General features: G+C 37.6%; 1 protein-coding gene across 1 annotated transcript; it reads right to left on the bottom strand.

The window, feature by feature from the left end:
- Positions 1–21,750: 21,750 nt before the first annotated feature.
- On the bottom strand, positions 21,751–24,165 carry CRL (crumpled leaf). The gene is made up of 9 exons (XM_079047862.1): positions 23,793–24,165; positions 23,565–23,614; positions 23,199–23,259; positions 23,072–23,107; positions 22,937–22,987; positions 22,518–22,610; positions 22,295–22,399; positions 22,092–22,184; positions 21,751–21,999 (listed from the first exon to the last, which is right to left on the bottom strand). Exons 1-9 carry the CDS (start codon positions 23,949–23,951, stop codon positions 21,844–21,846), a joined length of 804 nt encoding a protein of 267 aa, XP_078903988.1. The 5' UTR covers positions 23,952–24,165; the 3' UTR covers positions 21,751–21,843.
- Positions 24,166–24,277: the final 112 nt, after the last annotated feature.

The following is a 24,277-nucleotide window of genomic DNA, read 5'->3' on the forward strand; positions in this document are numbered from 1 at the left end:
CTGGGATACTCTGACATTATACTATTTTGTAAACAAGTTTTGTAATAATCGTTGGTTTTGAAAATGTTTTAAAAAGTTTAAATTTGGCATGATTTTTATGAATGTTTCATGGGTGACATGCAGCTAGCAAGGGGGAAAGTACCTAACAGCACTATTACCGGTCCTGAGATCATAAGGGAGACAACAGAGAAGATCGTCCAAATTCGGGAACGACTGAAGGCATCTAGGAATCGACAAAATTGTTATGTGGATAAACGGCGAAAACTCTTGGAATTCCAGGTTGGTGACCACGTGCTGCTGAAGGTTTCACCGTGGAAGGGAATGATATGTTTTGGAAAATGGGGGAAATTGAACCCAATATATATCGAGTCATTCGAGATCCTTGCCAGGATTGGTCCAGTGGCTTTCAAACTTCAACTACCACAGGAACTCAGCAACATCCACCCCACCTTCCATGTGTCCAACCTGAAGAAGTGTTTGTCCGACGAAACTATCGTCATTCCACTAGATGAGATTGAAGTGAATGAGAGTCTCCAATTCGTCGAAGAGCCTGTGGAGATCATGTACAGGGAAGTCAAAAGGACGAAACAAAGCCGCATACCCATAGTGAAGGTCCGTTGGAACGCCAAGCGAGGGCCCAAATTTACTTGGGAACGGGAGGACCAAATGAAACAGAAATACCCACAACTCTTCCTCTAATTCGTAAGAACTCACTCAAGGTGCAAATTTCGGGACGAAATTCCCTCTAACAGGGGGATAATGTGACAACTGGCGATTTTGGGTCAAACAAAGTCAACAAGTCAACAAAAGTCAAACAAGTCAACGAAGGTCAAGCTATTAGAATATAAAAATGTAAATTTTACCTTACCTTTGGAGTTCTCGGTTAGGACCGAGATCACTATGATCTCGGTGGTTCTTGGACCGAAATCTCTAGGATCTCAGTGTAGGATGGGACCGAAATCTCTAGGATCTCGGTGTATCCTTGGACCGAAATCACTAGGATCTCGGTGGTTCTCGGACCGAAATCACTAGGATTTCGGTGGAATTAAAGGTGTCAGACCCATCCACTTGCTTCGTTTCTATCCTATAAAACCACAATCAGAAGGATTTTTTTTCTTCTTCACTTCACTACTTCTTCCATAATTTCACATTTCTTTCCAATAAAAACTCTCACCCTCTCTCTCACTAGCAAGGATTTTTTTAAGATTGTTCTTGGATATTTTTGGATCATCAAATCTCCAAATATTTTCAAGTGTTCTTGACTTGAAAATCTTCATCCACAACCTTCCACTCATCAAGAAAACACATATGATGAGTTCATATCCCCCACCATTTTCTAAATTTCCATATTTTAGGGGGAGAATACAAGTAAAATAATATGCAAGTTGTTATAAATATTTGCTTATATGTTAAGTAACAATGGATTTTCTAGCAAAAATGGTCGTATCTAAAGTTATGACACCATTTTTGCGGGTTTTTAACCAAAGATATGTTGATTAAAACATATAAATTAACTAGATCCAAAAATCTCAAAAAGGAAAAAATAAGTTTTACGTAACCATGTTTTCGCTATTTGCCGTTAGTAACAATTAAAAGTCAAAAACTAGTAAAATTGGCGTTTTCATACTAAAAACTCATTTATTTGCTTTAAACATAAAATATTTGTTATTTAAAATACACTAGCCCATATTTATATGTGAGCATACTTACTTTTGAGTACGAAAAACATATACTATAATAAACTATTTAAATATAGTTTACGAACCGTTAATATTTTTGTAACCCGTTGAGCAAAGTGTATATATATATATATATATATATATATATATATATATATATATATATATATATATATATATATATATATATATAAGTGTTGCAGAAATCAGCATTGGCGGCCGATTAATCGGCGATTAATCGTTTGGCAGCCTTGAACCGATTACAATTAGGGTGTTTGGCGGAAATTGGTCAAAATCGGGCTTGACGGTTCTTGGCGGTCCTCGGCGGGAAAATTTAAAAAAAATTCAAAATTTTTAATTTTCAAATATTACACCAAAATTTTAAATTTTCAAATTTTGAAGTTTTCAACTTTTAAAATATTATACTAAAATTTTCAAATTTTTAAAATTTCAAATTTTCAAATACTTAGTTTTTTAGGGAATGTTAATTTTTTAAATAATTATACTAATAATTTAGGGTCCCCGATTAATCAACGATTAATCCCCCGTCTAATCTGATTAATCGTTTATCGTCAGTCGACCGCCGAGCTACCGCCGAACGATTTTTACAACATTGATATATATATATATATATATATATATATATATATATATATATATATATATATATATATATATATATATATATATATATATAGTTATAGTTATTTTACGCCATTTTTATTATCCTGGACAAAGGGATAATTTCTTACACAGGTTTTCATTACAACACTACGTAAACTTGTTGAATCAATTTTTGTGAGACATTGTCTTCACCGTACCTACCCGGGTACCTGCGAAAGTCCTGTTTTATAACCAGAGTCTCCTGTAAGAGAGCATGATACTTGTGTATAGATCTATACGGGACTGATGATCCTGCAGCCTAATTGTTAGCTACAATTAGACCGTCAGGTCTTAGGTGACAAATGTCATAACATTTCGACGCCTGAAGAACGTCGCGACAGGCCATTTATGTCATAGCACGGTTATAAAAACTCACATGGGGAAACAAAAATAAACTTAGTTTACGTAATAACATACCCTCAAATGGTTTTATATAGAAATAAAACTTCATATTACTATTTTAAGTATGAAAATACGTGCACATTTCGGTCTTAAGGTCTCCAAGACTGCAACCCATTTTTATGGAAAATATCGGATTTTTCTGGAAACAAACACCGTTATTTTACAACAAAAGGTTTACAATTACTTACAAACTCTTATGAACTCACCAACATAATTGTTGACACTTTTTCAAACAACTTGTATTCTCGGGAAATCACTAAAACAGGTAACTACAAGTTTTTGAGGATGAGACGCTAAGGCGTCAAACAACCTTTTATCATCATATTGTAATTGACTTTTGAAACATGTAACACTTACAACAATGTAACTTTTTCAATTATATTTATGATGGTTGTGTTTGCTTTGGTCACTATTATGCATTATATTATGATACAACACATGAAAGTCATCCACCCCCGGACGTTTCCGTCATCCTGGTTTGGGGGTGTGACACCAACGTCCCAAAACACAGATCTGGTTTCCAAAGGTGGACAAATCACATAAAGTCTCTATCTTTACGTCCATGCATACTTGTAACACTCTCTAGGGTCCAAATTAGGCTTTCTAAAGAACACATTGCATGAAAGGGGCATGGAGGCCATTAAAGTTTGCAAATTTAAGCCTCAAGATACCATGGAGGGGTCAGATCTAGCTTGATAACCCCTGGAATCTATTTCTTTTGGACAATTCAACCCAAGATCCCAAAATCATGCTTAAACTTCAAAAGATGAGATCTAATAAGCTACACGTCAAGGTTATGACTTTATACCTCAAAGATGTAGCCATTAATGTAGAGTTTCTAGATCCAAGTTTACTCCTCCAAGCTTGATACTTCTCTCTTCAAAACCTCCTTCAAAGATCTCAAACAATCACTCCAACACTTACAAAACTCAATGAACAAGGAGGAAGGTGAGTCTAGGGTTTTCTCTGGGCAAGGAGGCTGGTAAAGAGGCCAGCCCTAGAAGTTAATGTTCCTTATATAGGTGCAAAGCCCGAAAATTAGGGTTTTCATCACCAGCATCAACTCGTCGAGTTAGGGCTCCCTGGTGGTTGTCGAGGCCAACAAAGTAAATACCCTAAATATTACACACTAAAATAGTGTATAGTGGTAAAGGGATCGTATCCACGGAGATTGGTTCAATTTTATAACTCTATGATAATCTTGTTCAAGTATTTGTAAAACAAAAGTAAAAGTAAAACATGGGGGGTTAATTCTTTTTTGATTGTTTGACAGAATTAAAACTAGCTAGAATGTAAATATGACAAGTAAACAAGTAAAAGATTTGATTAAATTCAATGAAGTGAAATTGGTTGATTTTGGGATACACCACATGGATGACATAGTTGACTTATCATTAGACTAAATGGAGTAAATCTTGTGAATTAGTTTAACTTAGTTATAGCAATTCATAAGCACAAATTACCTCAACTCTTCATTGTTATTAAAATGGCTAGAGGAGCTCTAACACATTTCCTTAATTAAAGTCACAAAATCAATGAAGCATGTAATCTTGTGAAAATCAATTAGCTTTAAGTTCTAATAGTTACCAAGTCCAAAAGATAATTTAATGCTTACATTATCATTATGGAGGAAACATTTACATGGTCTAAATGAAATTAAAACAAACATATAAACCATTTGTTGCTTACTAATTTGAGGGTCCATTACTTAACCAAGAAATTAGTCAACAAAAATAAGCATTCATTCATCTAAGCTCATGATCAAAGATAAATAAACACAACAAGATGTTTAACTAGAAAACATTTCCATAAACTTCAAACACAAGATAATAATAAGTCTTCAAAGCAACTAATCATCCATGGGTTAAACCCTAATCAACCAAATGAATGTTTAGCCGAGCATGGCCAAAGTAAAAGAAATGCAAGATGGTTTAGAGATACCAAACATGATTCAAAGTGCAAGATAAAACACTAATCTTCAAAATCTTCAAGTTCTTCTCAAGCCTTCTTGAGAGAAAATAGAGTTGTTCTTCATGAGTTGATAATGAATCTCCACCCCCCCCCCCCCAATCTCCAGTAAAAGTGGTCAAAAATCGGATCCAAAAGTCCCCCAAAAGCATTCCACCAACCTTCCCACAATAGAGTCAAAAAGTCAAAAATCCGAATTCTTCACAGTGCGATCCACGTGGACCATTTGTAAATCCACGCGGACCGCGTGGATTCTGGGCCATTTGGCCCATTTGATTGGCCTTCTAGTTTTTGCTCCTTTATTTCTTGGTCCAGCCCACATGTAAAGGTTCTTGGTAGCCCAATTGTGTCTTCTTGACTCTCCCAAGATGGGTCATTGCTTCCTTGATCTTCTTAGCTCAAAATTCTCTTCACATCATCATCATTCTTCATCTAAAATTAAGCCCAACTTGCTCCTTTGATTATGTTGACAACATGCCCAATCACACCACTTCAAGTCCACAACCAAACCGCAAGCCTCCAAAAGTCCCGCACTCCTTCCATACCTCCAATGACAAATAGTCTTCGATAAATCCTGCAAATAAGCTCAAAAGACTGGAAAGCACCCGGTAAAGGAGAAAAATAACAAAAAGAGAAAATATGCATGAAGATTAACTAAAATGAGATGGAATGTGCTAAAATAAACTATAAAAAGAAGTAAATAAAATGAAACTATCAAATCACCCCAAGCTTAAACCTTACTTGTCCTCAAGTAAGACAACACTAAAATGAACTCGGGATGAACTATCCTAAGAAAATAAAAAGAATGGATAGAACCACGGAACCTGATCACCGTTAGTCAACATGGTCAGAATTAATCTTGCTATTCTCTCATGAATATTTCATTCGATGATAATGGAACCATAAACCACAGCTAGGACAACTCCTCTAGGTGAGTAAGGAGGGATGGTCAGTCGCAGCCCTAATGGAACATGCATACAATGAAGAACATCTGTAGTAGGGAGAAAGCAAATGGATGGGCTCGCGTGGAGCTCTTCTTTAAAGTGTACACTCTTATCACGAAAGTTGTGTGATCTCACGTCTGTCGGACACTCTCAAGTGTGATTGGGTTTCATTGCTCGGGCACCGTTGTAGGAATTAGTTCACTTAGTGTTGGCCTAAACCTCCCGTAGTATCCGACTCGACAGTCTGCTTAACATCACCAATTTGCGAAAACAACTTGATCTATATACAATAAAACAATCCTAAATAAATAAATAAGTATCAAACGCCGGGTGACCAAAATGTAGGAAAATTTGTTCAATAATTGAACCGGTCACCTATCTAAGATTATTACAGCCATGAACCTTTCTCTTTTCTTTTCTTTTTTTTCTTTTTTTTTAACTAGAGTACTAGAATGTAATGCACTAATATATTGAATTTTTGCTTTTATCAAGAAAACTTTTTGACTCAAAATTTGGTTCCCAAAATTATGTAAGTGGAACCGAGGGAGTAACGATAATAATCCGACTGGTCTAAGCGTGAAAATGACCATGTGTGGAGCGTAAATATGCAAGCTCCTTTTTAAACTTGTGATTTTTCAAAAATAAAGAAAATGTCCAAATGTGGACTAAAAGACTCTCTAAAATCCTAAGAAAATCGCAAAGAAAATATGATGATGTAAACAGACCGGATATGGATTCTACTCGGGGACAAGCACCAGTGCTTCATCCTAACGGTTCAAACGTGATCAAGTGTGATCCTCTCGGTGGTAGTGACCGCAAGGCTAAGAACATCCATTGCTATAGTATATCCTACAGTTGTTTGTATTGCATGGATAATTCTTCGTGAAACTACCTGGCCATGATCACTTACCCCTTTAAGCTTCAAGCATTTGATCCCAAGTATGAAGTCCCAAACTGCAGCTAGTGGTCCCGGTTCGATGGGTGATATTACAACAAGATCTTGGACCAATAATGATACAATAACTATAAACCTGTTCCATGGCATCCAAGGGGGTGAGAATAAACAGATAACAAAAATGCATGAATGCTAATGCCCTAAGCTAAATGGCATGTAAAAATAAAAAGTGAAAAAGAAGAAAATAAAATCTTTTTGGAGTTTTATATAAAAAAATGAATGCTAATTCATGAATGCTAATGCCCACCCGCGCAACAGCACGCGGGTCGCGCAAGGCCCTGCAGGGGTAATTTCGGAAATCAATTTGGAAGGCTATTTGAGGAAGGTTGGTGCCCATCTTTTGGAGACTCTTGGACATCTGATTTTGGGGCATTTTCTCTGGAGTTTTGAAGACTTTCGAAGGCCAAGAACACCTCAAGAACATCATCTTTTCATCTCTTGATTCTTGTTAAATGTTTGGTACAATCTTTTCTAACTTTGTTTCTTTGAGTTTAGCCATGCTTGGCTAAACTAAAATTGGTTGACTTTTGTTGAATCCTTTGAAATTTTGTTGAATGTTGAAGAATCCATGAACTTGTTCTTAAATCTTTATGTGAATGTTTTGTGTTTTAACATATTATCACTACTTGTATGTTTTTATTCATGAGTTTAAATGTGTTTGTGGTGACTATTTGGCTAATTTCTTGATTAAGTAAAGGATCCTCAAATTAGCAAGCAACAAATAGTCACACCCCAAAACCGGAATGGCGGAAATGTTCGGGGGTGGAGGACGTCATGTAAAGTATCATAACAGTGCAAAGTAGTAAACAAGCAACAACATCATCCATTGCATTAAAGGTAAAGTTTTAATACATGAGTGTTCTTTCATAGTAATAAGACACCAAAATATGTAATCAAAATAAAAGACGAGTCTTGTCTGTGCTCCGTCTTCTCAAAACCTGGTCATCGTACCTGTCTACTGGTGACCTGAGAATACAAGTTATTTTGAAAGTGTAGATCAGCATAAAGCTGGTGAATTCATAAGTATTATGGTGTCATTAATTTGGAAAGCTGATATGAAAGACATGCAATTGATGATGAAACATTTGATATAAGTGTGAAAACCCTAGAAAATCCCATATTTCCTACTAGTATAAAAGGTAGTCTTCTACCAAGACCCGAATGCTTTGAAGTTTGCATTTCTGTGTAAATGAAAGTTTTTCCCATGTGACTATTATTATAAATATATAGTCTACCTCATCGTTTATGTGAATGTGTCACAAAATAAAAGTAAAAGGGAAATTATATAATCATTTAAGTATTATCCTTTGGTACTAGGATACACATGACATGGAAGATGTCGAATAGTATTAACCGTAGACATCCGTCGATGTGCATTTTCCCTCTGTAGCTAACAGTTGGGTGTAGAATGGTTAGTCCCGTACATATATAATAGTATCTACACATATAATATGTAACTGTACCTCATCATATAGTATCTATGTAAGAGTATCCATGTAGAAGTATCTATGTACAAGTATCCATGTAATAGTATCTCTTCATATTGATGTATTAGTATCTCTTCATATTGATGTATTAGTATCTCTTCATATTGATGTATTAGTATAGACTCATGAATGAACTGACTCTGGTGTAATTCCTTGTAGTAGGAATAATGTTTTGTATCCCCTAAACTATACCTATAATAGTTTACTGGAATGTAAGTTGAGTGTCCAAGTAGGTTTATACACCTTTGCTACCCAAGAGTGTTGGAACTGAATGAAGAATGAAAGCTCTCATATCAATACATATATACATGAAACATAAGTGTATAGATATGGTTTAAACAATAAGTTGAAAAAGGTTTTGTAAAACATTTAAGAGTTTTGAACAATAATAATGATGACTTGATGTCATTTTATAAAACCGTTCAAAAGTAATTCATTTGATAACAAACTATAACAGGACTGAAAACCATTGTGTTTATCACATTTTGAAGTATGTGAAATCAGTTGGTTGAAAACACAGTTATAAATCACATGTGATTGATTCTATAACATGTTGTTTTCTACTTGTATCCCCCCCCCCAGTAAAGCATTTAAAATCATTTAAATGATTGATTAAGGGGTATGAACTCACTTGTAGTGGGTGGTTGTGGATGAACTGAATGATGTAGGATCCTAAGTGTCAAGTGAAGTCTTGTACACACACAATGATCCTAGTTAACATATAATCACATATATGTATCCAATTAGTCATAAAATAACTAATTAACCAAGATTAAGACATCCTAAGACATGTAAAACACTTGATCTAAGTGCTATAAGTCATAAGGATTGCATCTAAGGGTGGTAGGACCTTGCTATTGAGTTTGGGGTTCAAGGGTAAACTTCCTTGGAGTTTACGGTTTTGTGACCATAACTCCTTGAGTTTACGGTCGTAAACCCATGAGTTTACGGTCGTAAACTCATGTTTCTTTGACTATTTGTTGTTTTGAAGCTCTACAAGTCCATAGAAGCATTTCCACTTGAAGTATAAGCCTATGGAAGTGATTAGGGCACCATTTCACTCCTAAATGGAGTTTACGGTCCTTGGACCATTTCCCTTTGGGTTTACGGCTGTAAACCCATATGGTTTTGGTCTTTTGATTGTTTTGAGTCCCAAGCATAATGAGGAAAGGATCTATGCAAGTTTCCAAGGCTTAGAAGGGACTAAGGCACACTTTGGCACCCTTTTTAGGGTTTACGGTCCAAGAACACCTTGGACCGTAAACACCTTGATCTTGTGTTTCCTTGGTGATTTCTTGATGTTTAGAAGTGTAACAAGCCTTATACTACTCTAGGATAGAAGTACTTACTAGTTAGAAGCTTGAAAAGGTGCTAAAAGTCCAAGAACACTAGTGTGTGTTCTTGGTGTTCTTGGTGAAACTTGAAGATCTACACTTTTGGAATGATTTCACGGATGGAATCATGTTAGATCACTAGATTAAGGTAGATATCAACTTATTAGGGCTAGAAACACTTACAAGTTGAAGATCTAGAAGGAAAACTCGGATGCTACTTGAGAGGATTTGAGTTTTGTTCTTGAAAAGTGAAAAAGTGAATAAAATGGCTAAGTGCCATATATATACTCTTGGGGTTTACGGCCGTAAACACCAAGTTTAGGCCGTAAACTCCAAACTTTTGAAGTTTTGGGACTTTATTGTTGCACAATAAACCCTAATGCATCCTCTCTCATGTTATCTCCTGAAGTACTAATCTATAAACCCTCAAACTTATTCCTAAAAGCTTGAAAGTTAGCAGAAACAGTTTTGACTTCTATTGAAGTGAATGGTTGTACAGAATAGAAATTTCGGGTTGTCACATCATCCCCCCGTTAGAAGGAATTTCTTCCCGAAATTAGAGTTTAAGCAAATAAGTAGTTACAAATAACTAAGTAAAAAGAAGAGGATATTTCAGTTTCATCTGATCCTCTCGCTCCCAAGTGAATTCAGGTCCTCGCTTGGCGTTCCAGCGAACCTTCACTATCGGGATACGGCTTTGTTTCGTTTGCTTGACCTCCCGGTCCATGATCTCTACTGGTTCTTCCACGAAGTTGAGGCTCTCGTTGATCTCGATCTCGTCGAGTGGGATTACAAGAGTCTCGTCGGACAGACACTTTTTCAAGTTCGAGACGTGGAAAGTAGAATGTACGTTACTGAGTTCGCGCGGTAAGTTAAGTTTGTAAGCTACAGGGCCGATTCTTGCGAGAATCTCGAAAGGCCCTATGTACCTTGGATTTAGCTTTCCACGCTTTCCGAAGCGTATCAAGCCCTTCCAGGGTGAGACCTTCAATAGAACACGGTCTCCCACCTGAAATTCCAACGGTTTCCTTCGTTTATCAGCGTAGCTTTTCTGTCGGTCTCTAGAGGCTTTCAATCGTTCACGAATCTGAATGATCTTCTCTGTCGTTTCCCGAATGATCTCCGGACCTGTGAGAGTGCTTTCAGGAACTCGTCCTTTAGCTAACTGGGTATCACCCACCTCAGCCCAGCACAGAGGGGATCTGCACTTCCGGCTGTAGAGTGCCTCGAATGGAGCAGCCTTTATGCTCGTGTGATAACTGTTTTTGTAGGAAAATTCGACAAGGGGTAAATGAGTATCCCATTCTTTCCCAAAGTCAATCACACAGGCTCGTAACATATCTTCCAAGGTTTTGATAGTTCTCTCACTTTGTTCGTCGGTCTGTGGATGGTAGGCTGTACTCATGTCCAGCCTAGTTCCTATGGAACTTTATAGCGACTGCCAGAACCTCGAAGTGAATCTACTATCTCTGTCCGAGATAATGGATATGGGAACACCGTGCAGTCGTACAATCTCCCTAATGTAGGTTCTCGTAAGTTTCTCCATCTTGTCGGTTTCTTTGATGGGTAGGAAGTATGCGGACTTGGTCAATCTGTCGACTATGACCCATATGGTATCAAGTCCACCCGTTGTCTTGGGCAACTTGGTTATGAAGTCCATAGTGATCCGCTCCCACTTCCATTCCGGTATCTCTGGTTGTTGTAGAAGACCGGAGGGTTTCTGGTATTCGACCTTGACCTTGGCGCAAGTAAGGCATTTACTTACGAAGGTAGCAATATCTGCTTTCATGTTAGGCCACCAGTATAGCTTTTTAAGATCCAGATACATCTTATATGAACCTGGGTGGACGGAATAACGAGTGTTGTGTGCCTCGGTCATGACCAAGTCTCTGAAGCCACCGCGCTTCGGTGTCCAGATCCGATCCATGAGGTATAAGGCTCCGCCACCCTTGACTTCTAAGTTCTTATCCATCCCTCTTAGGGTTTCACTCGCCACATTTTCAGGTTTCAAAGCGTCGAGCTGAGCCTCCTTAATTTGCGTGGACAAGTGTGAATGGATAGTTAGAGTCAAAGATTTGACTCTACGACCAGAGTAATCTTTCTGACTTAGGGCATCAGCTACTACGTTGGCTTTACCCGGATGATAACGAATTTCGCATTCGTAATCACTGAGTAGCTCGACCCACCGTCGTTGTCTCATGTTGAGCTCCTTCTGATCGAATATATGTTGTAGGCTTTTGTGGTCTGTAAAGATCGTGCTTTTTGTACCATACAGGTAGTGTCTCCAGATCTTCAGAGCAAACACAACTGCTCCTAGTTCAAGATCGTGGGTGGTGTAGTTGACTTCGTGTGTCTTCAGCTGTCTCGAGGCATAGGCGATGACCTTACCTCGTTGCATCAGAACACAGCCGAGCCCTTGATTTGAAGCATCGCAATAGACAACGAAGTCTTCTATCCCTTCGGGGAGGGATAGTACTGGTGTGGTGCATAAGGCTCGTTTGAGCGTTTGGAACGCTCTCTCCTGTTTCTCTTCCCAGTCAAAGGCCACGCCTTTCTGGGTCAGTGTTGTAAGAGGTTTCGCGATGCGGGAGAAGTTTTGAATGAACATGCGAAAGTAGCCAGCGAGACCTAGAAATTGACGAATTTCCGTAGGTGTCTTCGGTGCTGACCAGTTCTCAATGGCCTTGATTTTGGAAGGGTCCACATGTATTTCCTCTTCACTAACTACGTGGCCCAAGAATACGACTCTTCGAATCCAAAATTCGCACTTAGAGAACTTCGCATAGAGCTTCTCCGATCGTAATGTTTCTAAGACTCTTCGCAGGTGTTGACTATGTTCCTCCTTACTTCGAGAGTAGATGAGTATGTCATCGATGAAGACAATGACGAACTGATCCAAGTAAGGACGACACACCCTGTTCATTAAATCCATGAATACAGCGGGCGCGTTTGTTAATCCGAATGGCATCACTACGAATTCGTAGTGCCCATAATGAGTTCGGAAGGCTGTCTTGGGAACATCCTCCTCTAACACTCGTAGCTGGTGGTATCCGGATCGTAGATCTATCTTCGAGAAGTAGTTGGCTCCTTGAAGTTGATCAAATAAATCGTCAATGCGGGGTAAGGGATAACGATTTTTAATTGTAAGCTTGTTGAGTTCCCTGTAGTCGATGCACATACGAAACGATCCGTCTTTCTTCTTGACGAACAAGACCGATGCTCCCCATGGTGAGAAGCTTGGTCTAATGAATCCCTTCTTGAGAAGTTCGTTAAGCTGACTGGAAAGTTCCTGCATCTCCGCTGGTGCCAGACGATATGGGGATTTGGCTACTGGCGTAGCCCCTGGCACTAAGTCGATTCTGAACTCGACTTGGCGTTATGGTGGTAATCCTAGGAGTTCTTCTGGAAAGATGTCGGGAAAGTCGCGTACCACTGGGACGTTCTGAATGTCTTTTACTTCTTGACTCGTATCGACGATGTGTGCGAGGAATGCATGATATTCCTTTCGTAAGCACTTCTGAGCTTGGATGCACGAAATGATGCGAAGGCTCGTACTAGGTTTGTCGCCGTAGATAACTAGAGTTTCGCTGTTAGGAAGGTTAAGACGAACTGCTTTTTCAAAGCACAAGATGTCGGCGCGATGAAGACTCAACCAATCCATGCCGATAATGACGTCGAAACTTTTAATTGGGACTGGCATGAGGTCTATCTCGAAAGTATGGCCATCAAAGTTAGAGAACAACCTACGTATGTGCAGTTAGTACTTTCCGTTTTCCCGTTTGTCATTTCTACAGTGAATGATTTATCTAGTGCACGTGGTTTTTGTTTAAGCAGGTGTGCAAATTTCTGGTTTACGAAGCTTTTCTCCGCTCCACTGTCGAAAAACATGCAAGCATATGAGTTATCGAGGAGAAACGTACCAGTAACTATCGTCGGATCAGCTACGGCTTCCTCGTGGCCTATGGCCAAAACTCTTCCTACTCCGCCAGCTATCCCTGCCTTAGGGCAGTTCCTCTTGTAGTGGCCCACTTCGCCACAACCGTAGCAAGCTTGGCCCACCCCGGCGTTGGGAACTTGAGCGGTCGGCCTTGCTGGAGTCTTGCAGAAACGGGCAGTGTGCCCCTTTCTGTTGCAGTTATTGCACTGCATTTCCCGGCAAGGTCCGTTGTGATGGAAGGTGCATTTGTTGCACCTCGGAAGATTACTGGCATAAGGTTTCGCTGGCAAGGGATTGGCAGGGACAACAGGGGTTACCGTGGCAGCATTGATTGCCACTAGTTGTTGTCTCTTCGAGGATTCTTGCAAAGCCCCGCTTTTCCTCTTGTTCCACCCCTTTTTCTTGTTGTTGTTGTTTCCCTTTTGTTGCTCGGGTGTAGGAATCGTTGGGTTTTGGTGGTTTCCGTGATCTATGAGAGATTGTGCCAGCTCTTTAGCGCTGTCAAAAGTAACAGGCCTGGATGCTAACACACTTGACTGGATCTGGGGCGACAGTCCCCAAATATATCTCTCTATTTTCTTGCTCTCCAGAGCAACCATATCAGGGCATAGAATTGTCAGATCACAGAATCTATTAGTATAGGTTGATATGTCGGAACCAACCATTTCTAGACCCCAGAGTTCCTGCTCGAGTTTTTGAATTTCCCCTCGAGGACAGTACTCTCTCATCAGCATGGCTTTCAAGTTTTCCCAGCTGATCGAGTTTGCCACTATTAGAGTCAGAGACTTAACGTGGCCATTCCACCAAGTTAAAGCCCTGTCAGAAAAGGTACAAGTAGCAAACTTGACCTTGTTGCCCTCTGGGCAGGCACAGATTTCAAAGACCGCTTCTGTCTTTTCTATCCACTGTCTTAAGATCATAACCCCACCAGATCCATTGAAATTCCGGGGTTTGGCATTTGTAAAATCCTTGTAGGTGCATTCCCGGGGATGTCCATGGCTCTCGCCATGGTTGGAAGGAGGTGCACTTGTTCCCGATCCACAAGGGACAGGAGTATGGATGTGTGACATGGCAGCCGCTACGGCCGCCGTGACAGCCGCTTGGAACATAGCAGCGTCAAACTGAGCAGGTGGTGGAGGTGGTGGTGGTATCGGTGTTTCGTTATTATTGTTACGCCTTGTACTTCTGCGAGGCGGCATTTTTCAACTATAAGTTGAAAGGATAAGGGCAATGATAAGAATTCAATAGTATAGAAAATGAACGTGTCTCATGAACTAAATCGCCATAGTTCAACAACAGATGATAGCAATTGGATAATAATTCCCATTAGATTAGGTACCTGTCAATATTACTGGAATTACAGACGTAACAAGTTCGGTAAAAATGGCCAACAGAAGGTGGCCTTACATCAACCAAGATGGGAAAAATTTTGACAGGACTACGACCTAATCAAAACCTAGCAGGTCTAAGATGTACAAAGATAGGGAATTAGACCAGAGTTTTACATAACTAGGTTATATCCAAAAGAGAAGTCGATGAGATTTTATCGGCGACGAGAACTACTAGCATGAGTTCTTGATCCCGACAGCAGGCGTTCTATGTCCCTCATACGCCCGTCAGATCTTACTTGCTGAGCTCGAAGTTCCCTGACTTCAGCTTGGGTTCCAGCAAGTTCTCTCTACAGAGCTGCATTGCGGACCAGAGTCCTTTCATGAGCAGACTCTAGTTGGCGAATAGGGACTGTGTTAACGCCAGAGTTGGCGTCATTTTCCATGACTCGGTCGATGGCGGCTCGACCTTGTTCGGTGTTCCGGGAAATCCTACGGACCATGATGGGCAGGACACTATCAGCTGAACCTCCCTCAGTGAGGTTGTAGAAGCTTCTGTCTCCATTGTAGGGGATGGGTTGACTCTGTTCCTGACTCCATCTATTCAAGTTTGTGGCCCACAGAGGTGTGGGTCCTTGAAATGCTGGACGAGGGTTCAGGTTTGGGTTTTGAGCAGCTTGGGGTAGGTTGTTGACTTTAGGCTCCGAGTTAGAACTATCAGAAAAGCCTTCAGCTTCGTGATCATCCAAAGTAATTGGGTGATCATTCTCTGGCTCCTCTCCGAGCCATCCAGCATTGCCGTGGTTAGGGTAGTACGGGTCGCCGTGGGGATGGAATCCAGCCATAATATCTATGCGAGAAAAGAGGTATAAGAAATATTTAATAGACGAACTAACTAAGATAATTATAAGATGATCTTTATCAGTTACTCCAATACTTGTTTAGTGCATACTAGTTATATGTATTCAGGACAGGATAGACCTTCGAATAAGTGACCCTAACCCTAAGCCCCCAACCAAACAAGGACAGGACATAAAGCAAAGATTCACAGATTTTAAGTCTATGACATCCTAGATACATATAATTTTAGTGTATCCACTAAACAACTATTGGCATACTAATAACGACCTTTAATTCTCATATAAGTAATCATAATAAAACCAAATACCCCTATGGTATTTCATTGTGGTAGTGTTGGTAAGTTTTTAGACTTGTTGCCATATCACAACCATTCTTGGGCATATGTTAATCACTCCTCAGACCAGCATAGTTGATCAGGCTATGCCACTCCCAGGACTGACCATACATCCCCGAGCTTACTTGTGATATTCAACAATCGTAATACTTTTGTTCTTGTCATTGCGACACTGATTTTAGTATGAATGCAGGCACGTATACTTAATTAAATATTTTATTATTTAAAAGTATATACTCTTGGTCAGAGTATTTTAATCCCATTGTATTTATAGTTAGTATATCTTTTATGGGTTGATATACTCAATTCACTATAAACAAAGCTCTGATACCAATCTGTCACACCCCAAAAACCGGAACGGCGGAAACGTTCGGGGGTGGAGGACGTCATGTAAAGTATCATAACAGTGCAAAGTAGTAAACAAGCAACAACATCATCCATTGCATTAAAGGTAAAGTTTTAATACATGAGTGTTCTTTCATAGTAATAAGACACCAAAATATGTAATCAAAATAAAAGACGAGTCTTGTCTGTGCTCCGTCTTCTCAAAACCTGGTCATCGTACCTGTCTACTGGTGACCTGAGAATACAAGTTATTTTGAAAGTGTAGATCAGCATAAAGCTGGTGAATTCATAAGTATTATGGTGTCATTAATTTGGAAAACTGATATGAAAGACATGCAATTGATGATGAAACATTTGATATAAGTGTGAAAACCCTAGAAAATCCCATATTTCCTACTAGTATAAAAGGTAGTCTTCTACCAAGACCCGAATGCTTTGAAGTTTGCATTTCTGTGTAAATGAAAGTTTTTCCCATGTGACTATTATTATAAATATATAGTCTACCTCATCGTTTATGTGAATGTGTCACAAAATAAAAGTAAAAGGGAAATTATATAATCATTTAAGTATTATCCTTTGGTACTAGGATAAACACGACATGGAAGATGCCGAATAGTATTAACCGTAGACATCCGTCGATGTGCATTTTCCCTCTGTAGCTAACAGCTGGGTGTAGAATGGTTAGTCCCGTACATATATAATAGTATCTACACATATAATATGTAAATGTACCTCATCATATAGTATCTATGTAATAGTATCCATGTAGAAGTATCTATGTACAAGTATCCATGTAATAGTATCTCTTCATATTGATGTATTAGTATCTCTTCATATTGATGTATTAGTATCTCTTCATATTGATGTATTAGTATCTCTTCATATTGATGTATTAGTATAGACTCATGAATGAACTGACTCTGGTGTAATTCTTGTAGTAGGAATAATGTTTTGTATCCCCTAAACTATACCTATAATAGTTTACTGGAATGTAAGTTGAGTGTCCAAGTAGGTTTATACACCTTTGCTACCCAAGAGTGTTGGAACTGAATGAAGAATGAAAGCTCTCATATCAATACATATATACATGAAACATAAGTGTATAGATATGGTTTAAACAATAAGTTGAAAAAGGTTTTGTAAAACATTTAAGAGTTTTGAACAATAATAATGATGACTTGATGTCATTTTATAAAACCGTTCAAAAGTAATTCATTTGATAACAAACTATAACAGGACTGAAAACCATTGTGTTTATCACATTTTGAAGTATGTGAAATCAGTTGGTTGAAAACACAGTTATAAATCACATGTGATTGATTCTATAACATGTTGTTTTCTACTTGTATCCCCCCCCCCCATTAAAGCATTTAAAATCATTTAAAGGATTGATTAAGGGGTATGAACTCACTTGTAGTGGGTGGTTGTGGATGAACTGAATGATGTAGGATCCTAAGTGTCAAGTGAAGTCTTGTACACACACAATGATCCTAGTTAACATATAATCACATATATGTATCCAATTAGTCATAAAATAACTAATTAACCAAGATTAAGACATCCTAAGACATGTAAAACACTTGATCTAAGTGCTATAAGTCATAAGGATTGCATCTAAGGGTGGTAGGACCTTGCTATTGAGTTTGGGGTTCAAGGGTAAACTTCCTTGGAGTTTACGGTTTTGTGACCATAACTCCTTGAGTTTACGGTCGTAAACCCATGAGTTTACGGTCGTAAACTCATGTTTCTTTGACCATTTGTTGTTTTGAAGCTCTACAAGTCCATAGAAGCATTTCCACTTGAAGTATAAGCCTATGGAAGTGATTAGGGCACCATTTCACTCCTAAATGGAGTTTACGGTCCTTGGACCATTTCCCTTTGGGTTTACGGCCGTAAACCCATATGGTTTTGGTCTTTTGATTGTTTTGAGTCCCAAGCATAATGAGGAAAGGATCTATGCAAGTTTCCAAGGCTTAGAAGGGACTAGGGCACACTTTGGCACCCTTTTTAGGGTTTACGTTATAGAACACCTTGGACCGTAAACACCTTGATCTTGTGTTTCCTTGGTGATTTCTTGATGTTTAGAAGTGTAACAAGCCTTATACTACTCTAGGATAGAAGTACTTACTAGTTAGAAGCTTGAAAAGGTGCTAAAAGTCCAAGAACACTAGTGTGTGTTCTTGGTGTTCTTGGTGAAACTTGAAGATCTACACTTTTGGAATGATTTCACGGATGGAATCATGTTAGATCACTAGATTAAGGTAGATATCAACTTATTAGGGCTAGAAACACTTACAAGTTGAAGATCTAGAAGGAAAACTCGGATGCTACTTGAGAGGATTTGAGTTTTGTTCTTGAAAAGTGAAAAAGTGAATAAAATGGCTAAGTGCCATATATATACTCTTGGGGTTTACGGCCGTAAACACCAAGTTTAGGCCGTAAACTCCAAACTTTTGAAGTTTTGGGACTTTATTGTTGCACAATAAACCCTAATGCATCCTCTCTCCTGTTATCTCCTGAAGTACTAATCTATAAACCCTCAAACTTATTCCTAAAAGCTTGAAAGTTAGCAGAAACAGTTCTGACTTCTATTGAAGTGAATGGTTGTACAGAATAGAAATTTCGGGTTGTCACACAAATGATTTTTGTGTTGTTTTTGCTTCACACAATCATAAAAACATTTCCTCCAACATGGTAGTGAAAGCATTTGACTCCTCTTGGATTTGGTGACTTTTTGGTTCTTAATGCTAGTTGACTTTCACTAATTACATGCTTAATGGAAATTGTGACTTTGACTAAGGAAATTGTTATGAGCTTCTCTAACCATTTTAACAACTAAGAAAAGTTTAAGTAATCTCAAGCTTCTTGGATTACTATAGCCAAATTAAGGATTTAAATCAAGTATTGCACCATTGAATTCTAATGATATGTTCATCAAAAGTCAAAGTGAGGAAACCTTAAGTCAACCATCCTTCCCTTATTGATTCTACATCAAAATCTTATTTTTGTTGAAAATGTCTATTTAAAACTTAGTTTAATTCTAGTTTATTTCAAGTATTTCAAAAAACCAAATCCCCCATTTTTAATTTATTGTCATTTTACAAGTATTTTTACAAAGAGATTTTTCATAGAGTTATAAAATTGAACCAATCTCCGTGGATTCGATCCCTTTACCACTATACACTATTTTAGTGTGTAATATTTAGGGTTATTAATTTTGTTGGCCTCGACAACCACCAAATGGATCCCTACACGACGAGTTGGAGCTCCCCAACTCGTCGAGTTCCAACCCAAAACTCTAAAAATGTTGAGGACTAAATAATACATGGACCAAGCGTTACAATTTTGGCCTAAACCTCTATGGAAGCATATGAACGAAATTCTAAACCCTTAGGGTTTATATAGGAGTCTAGGAAAGTGTTGGATAAGACAGGTATCTCCAAGATAAGTCTAATCCCTTAAATTCCTCCCTAAGGCATCCAATGCACTCTTAGAGCCCAATGACACCCTAGATTCCCCCCCCCCCCCCCCCCCCTTATGGGAGGTTCTAGAATTGTTCAATGTTCAACTAGTGAACATTGTCACCTTTAGTCCTCCTACTTTTAATTAATCCAATTAATCCCAAAATTAATTCTAATTAATTATTGATTAATTATTAATTAAATAATACTATTCCCAATTAATATATTATTTTCATAATACATTAACAAATCATTTATTTGATTTCTAATTAATTTATTAACCATATAATAAATTATTAAATCATTTTTCTCTCTCTAAAATATATCATATTCAATTGCTAGGTTCGAGGACAACCCAAAAGAACTGTGTTACTATCAATTCAAGTTTATATCAATTATAGTTATGGGCTTAGACACCTAATCCAACAGTTTTTTGACTTTTTTATTATGAAAGCTTGAATTTAAAAGTGGTTAAGGACGTGAAAAAAAAAAGAGAAACGGTTGTTAAAACCACCTTTAAATGTATATTACAATAACACTCTCCCATGTAAACTTATTATCTTTAATTTATTGCTAATAAATTTAATTTCTAAAATACATGGGTTCGATTTTTATAAGATAAAATTTGTTTTTGCATTTTCGTAGAATATTTATGTTTTCGCATGAACCTACTTGTGTGTGTGTGTGTGTGTGTGTGTGTCTATATATATATATATATATATATATATATATATATATATATATATATATATATATATATAAAAGACAAAACTGTACTCTTTAAGACAAAAAAGTGAAAAAACCATTACGAAACAAATTACTAAAGGGTATTTGGGTTTATGATTCACATTCATATCTTTTTGATAGATTTACATTCCAAGCAAACAAATAGAGAGCCGTTTCATTTCATGTCAACAATACACATGATAGATTCAATTTCTTATAACAGATTTCATTCATATCTAAAACATTTTATGAAACATTGAAACCAAACTCCTAAACGGTTTTTCACTTATTTATAAGTGTTGATAAAATATTTATAGTTTAGATATGCACAAAAAGATAGGATTAGCATATACAATACAATGACCGAAAATAATGAGTAAAGAACATATTTTATAAACAATATCTATGAACTAACTAAAACTGGGGAGAAAAAGATTTTTTTGGTCGAATGTAGTAGCTTCAACTTAGGCTATGGTGCGTTTATGTTCATTTTTGTTTGTTTATTTTCATATATGTTTGTTTATGTTCATTTGTGTTTGTTTAATTTCGTTCTTGCATGTGTGTTTAACATCTTAATGAATACGAAGAAGGTAATTTGTTAAATGAACAAACTTGAACAAGAAAAGCTGTTTGTTTAGCCGTTGGTGTTTTTTCTTTTGTTTGGTGAACTTAAACGATCAAAACATGAACAATGTTCTTGTTGTTTCGGCAGCCTCATATTCATTTAGTGAGCAATTCAGGCTTTACCAAATTCTCTCACAGCTTTTGCTAGCAGTTGAAACAGAGTCATCATATATGTACAAGTTGTGGAAGATAATGTGTTGTTTTGACAGGAACGATGAGGCATTTTTCAAGTAGGAACATTTAGAACATCGAATACAAGAATCCATGATTTAGGGTATCTGAGATATTGGATACGAATCCAGTTACCCAAAGTCCTGGACACAGATTCAAATATTAACCTTCCAAATTTCTTAGAATATCCAGATCAGATGAAATCCCCAATATATAATTTTATTTTTCAGTTGTTTTGTTAGTAATGTTTACTTTCCAGAGGTACAAATCAGAAAACGGAGTCAAGTAATAGCTAAAATGGATTGTATTCAAACGTCAATATTCACTTTATTTACTTATAACTGAATTATTACATAACTGTATGATCATAAAATTGTTTTATTTTTTTTGGGGGGGGAAAGGTCATTAAGAATCTAGCAAGAAGGTAGAAAGAACAAATTATTACATAGTAGAAAAAGCTAAAGCAGAGTTTTCGAACTGCTTATTCTACTCCTGTTGTTACAAACTTCATTGAGTTCCAACACAAGCATGTGCTCAAAAACATAATAAGGGATTTAATGGCATATATTAAAAATAATTATGGTATATATTACAAGCCACAAGGCAATAATGCAACATATGTGATTATTCTTGAAGAACAAAGGAACCTTCTATCGGCTTACCTATAGAAAGAGGAGGGAAATTTAATGGAGATAACATATCAACAGAAGCAGAAGTAGATGCAGATGCAGGTCCAGGTGCAGCCTTGAATTCATAAGGACCATTCTTCACTCCCCAAACCTGTAATTATGGAAAAATCACTTAAAAATTCACCTTCTATTATTATATTGAAAAATCATTGTATATATATAATTAATTTTGTTCAAACTAACTTGGTTTCCATCATCATCATAGCCCCTATCCCACATATGAACCTCATTGTTCTTCAAGACTGCCAGTTCTGATGTACAATATGATGCACCATTCTGCAAGGAAATACAAATATTAAATAAATAATGTTTAGAGTCAATTACATAAATGGTCCCTGTGGCATACAGAAATAGGCAACTTTGGCCCAAGTTTTTTTTTTCGTTACCCATGAATTAGGGAAGCCATCGGGTGGTGTTGAACCCTCGTACAAACAGCGTTTCCCTCGTTCACAACGCTTGAGATATATGGTGGTAAGATGTTCCGCTACATCCTACAAGTTTTTTAATAAGATAGTAAATAATTTTGTAAAGAAGTAAATAAATAAAACTTTTGGCTATTATTGCAGAAATAAAAAAGAAAATGACAAATATTTGTGAAATGAATCTTACCCCAATTACTTCTTCAGGCTGTGGACGTTGGTCCCTTGGGCGATCACAAAAGTTCTTGTACTCCTCTGCGTCGCGTATGGCATATGTACTCAACTGTGCACCAACCACCCCCATTAAGTTTTAACTTTTCTAAATGCCCTTTTATGCCATTTTATATCTTCCACCTAGTTTATCAATTACTTTTTACCAATTTGTCGGCTACCTTATAATAAGCTAGAAGCTAGCTTTTCAGCTAGTATGTCAAACATAACCTTAATGGGGAAAAGAAAAGGGAACATGAACTCCGAACACATGGGAATTTGCTGAAATTAGCATCATGTTAACCTTTTCTTTACATTCCTTTCCACTTTGCTAAAAAAAAAAGTTTTGTAATTATTATGGGATGTCTTAGAAAGAAAAACACACACACACACACACACCTCAACATCACATTTCATCTCCTTTGGGCAAGGTTTGACCATACAAAATCTCTGCAATGAGGCAGCTATTAGAAATAATCAACAGATAAATGTACAAGACAACAATGCTAACATGAACAGAGAACAGAAATGTACCTGTCTAAATGGCTTATGGGGAGTTCTCCAAAATGCCTGAGAAGAGTAAATGGAAACACTTCAAATTTGCATAACACTAGAAAGTGAGAAATTGGGAAAATACATATGTTGTAGCCAGTATACTAACTTGCTCGAAATATAGAACCTTCGATCCATCCACCATATCTGCAGCTGGGCAGGAAAGCCATCTACAAAGTCCAACAAAGAATTCGAACTTATCAACAAAGTTTGAGTCTTTCTCAGTTCAAATTCACAACTAATTTGAGTTGTTACTAATTCAATGACCAAAATTTGGCTTTGTTATTCAGTCTGGTAGCTTTTGAAGATGCAGGAATAGATATCAAGCCTAGCACAATGGAACCCCAAACACCCACTAAGCATGCATATTTTCAAGAATTTCGTAACTGATCCACTTATTTGAAAATTTGTAACAGAAACGCAGACGCACACACACACACCCAAATCGAGAAATGATAAGTGGAGAAAGTAATACCTTAAATTAAAGAAATTATCGGGATCTCTGGATGCTTGTTCCTTTGAGAACTGCAAATTGAGTCGAAAATTTTCAAACATTGAAACCAGAACAAACAGAGGATTACTGATACAAATAATCACAAAGCAAAGACAAATTCAACAATAGCATCCTCCGATTTCCCTAAACGTAATCCTGCATATAGCATGTATATCTTCGTGAATTTTGAGCAGTAGAAGAGCGTCATACCTTTTCGCCGGCGATAGATTGAGAAACGATGCGAGCATGGTCCCACCGAGTGGTGGACTTGGTTAATCGCTTAACCAAAAGAGCACCTCCGATCAAAACCAGCGTCTTCACTACTAACCCTCGAGCTCTGCTCCACCCACTTGGTGGTCCCATACACATACCGTGTGTGTGGAAATTCTATATATTATATATGTATCTACTGAGCACTCAATCTAGGGCTTAATTCGATGCAGAAAGAAACTGTGGATAAAAAGGGGGATTGAAATCCAATGTGGAAAAGGAGCCAAGCCAGGCCAGGGTTTCTTAGGGACAGATTTTTGAATGGATTGCGACTGTAATTTCCAGATAACCTCCATGATATCAGTCTTTTATCGTTTCACCGATTCCGTTAGATTTGGTTTGGTTGGGTCAAGATAGAGAGGGTGGTTCGGGTAATTTCAGAAGTGATTATTCGATGTTAGTTAATTAATTTGGGTAATTAGTTA

The sequence above is a fragment of the Lactuca virosa genome, chromosome 5, assembly GCF_052849685.1.
Source record: "Lactuca virosa cultivar CGN04683 chromosome 5, Lactuca_virosa_CGN04683_v6, whole genome shotgun sequence".
NCBI classification, from domain to species: Eukaryota; Viridiplantae; Streptophyta; class Magnoliopsida; order Asterales; family Asteraceae; genus Lactuca; species Lactuca virosa.

Coding starts and splice junctions, on each gene's coding strand:
- CRL (XM_079047862.1), bottom strand. CDS start 23,951: ATGTGTATGGGACCACCAAGTGGGTGGAGCAGAGCTCGAGGGTTAGTA. Junction 23,260..23,564: donor GATAATTTCTTTAATTTAAG/GTATTACTTTCT, acceptor TGGACTTTGTAG/ATGGCTTTCCTGCCCAGCTG. Junction 22,611..22,936: donor AGATGAAATGTGATGTTGAG/GTGTGTGTGTGT, acceptor GTTGGTGCACAG/TTGAGTACATATGCCATACG.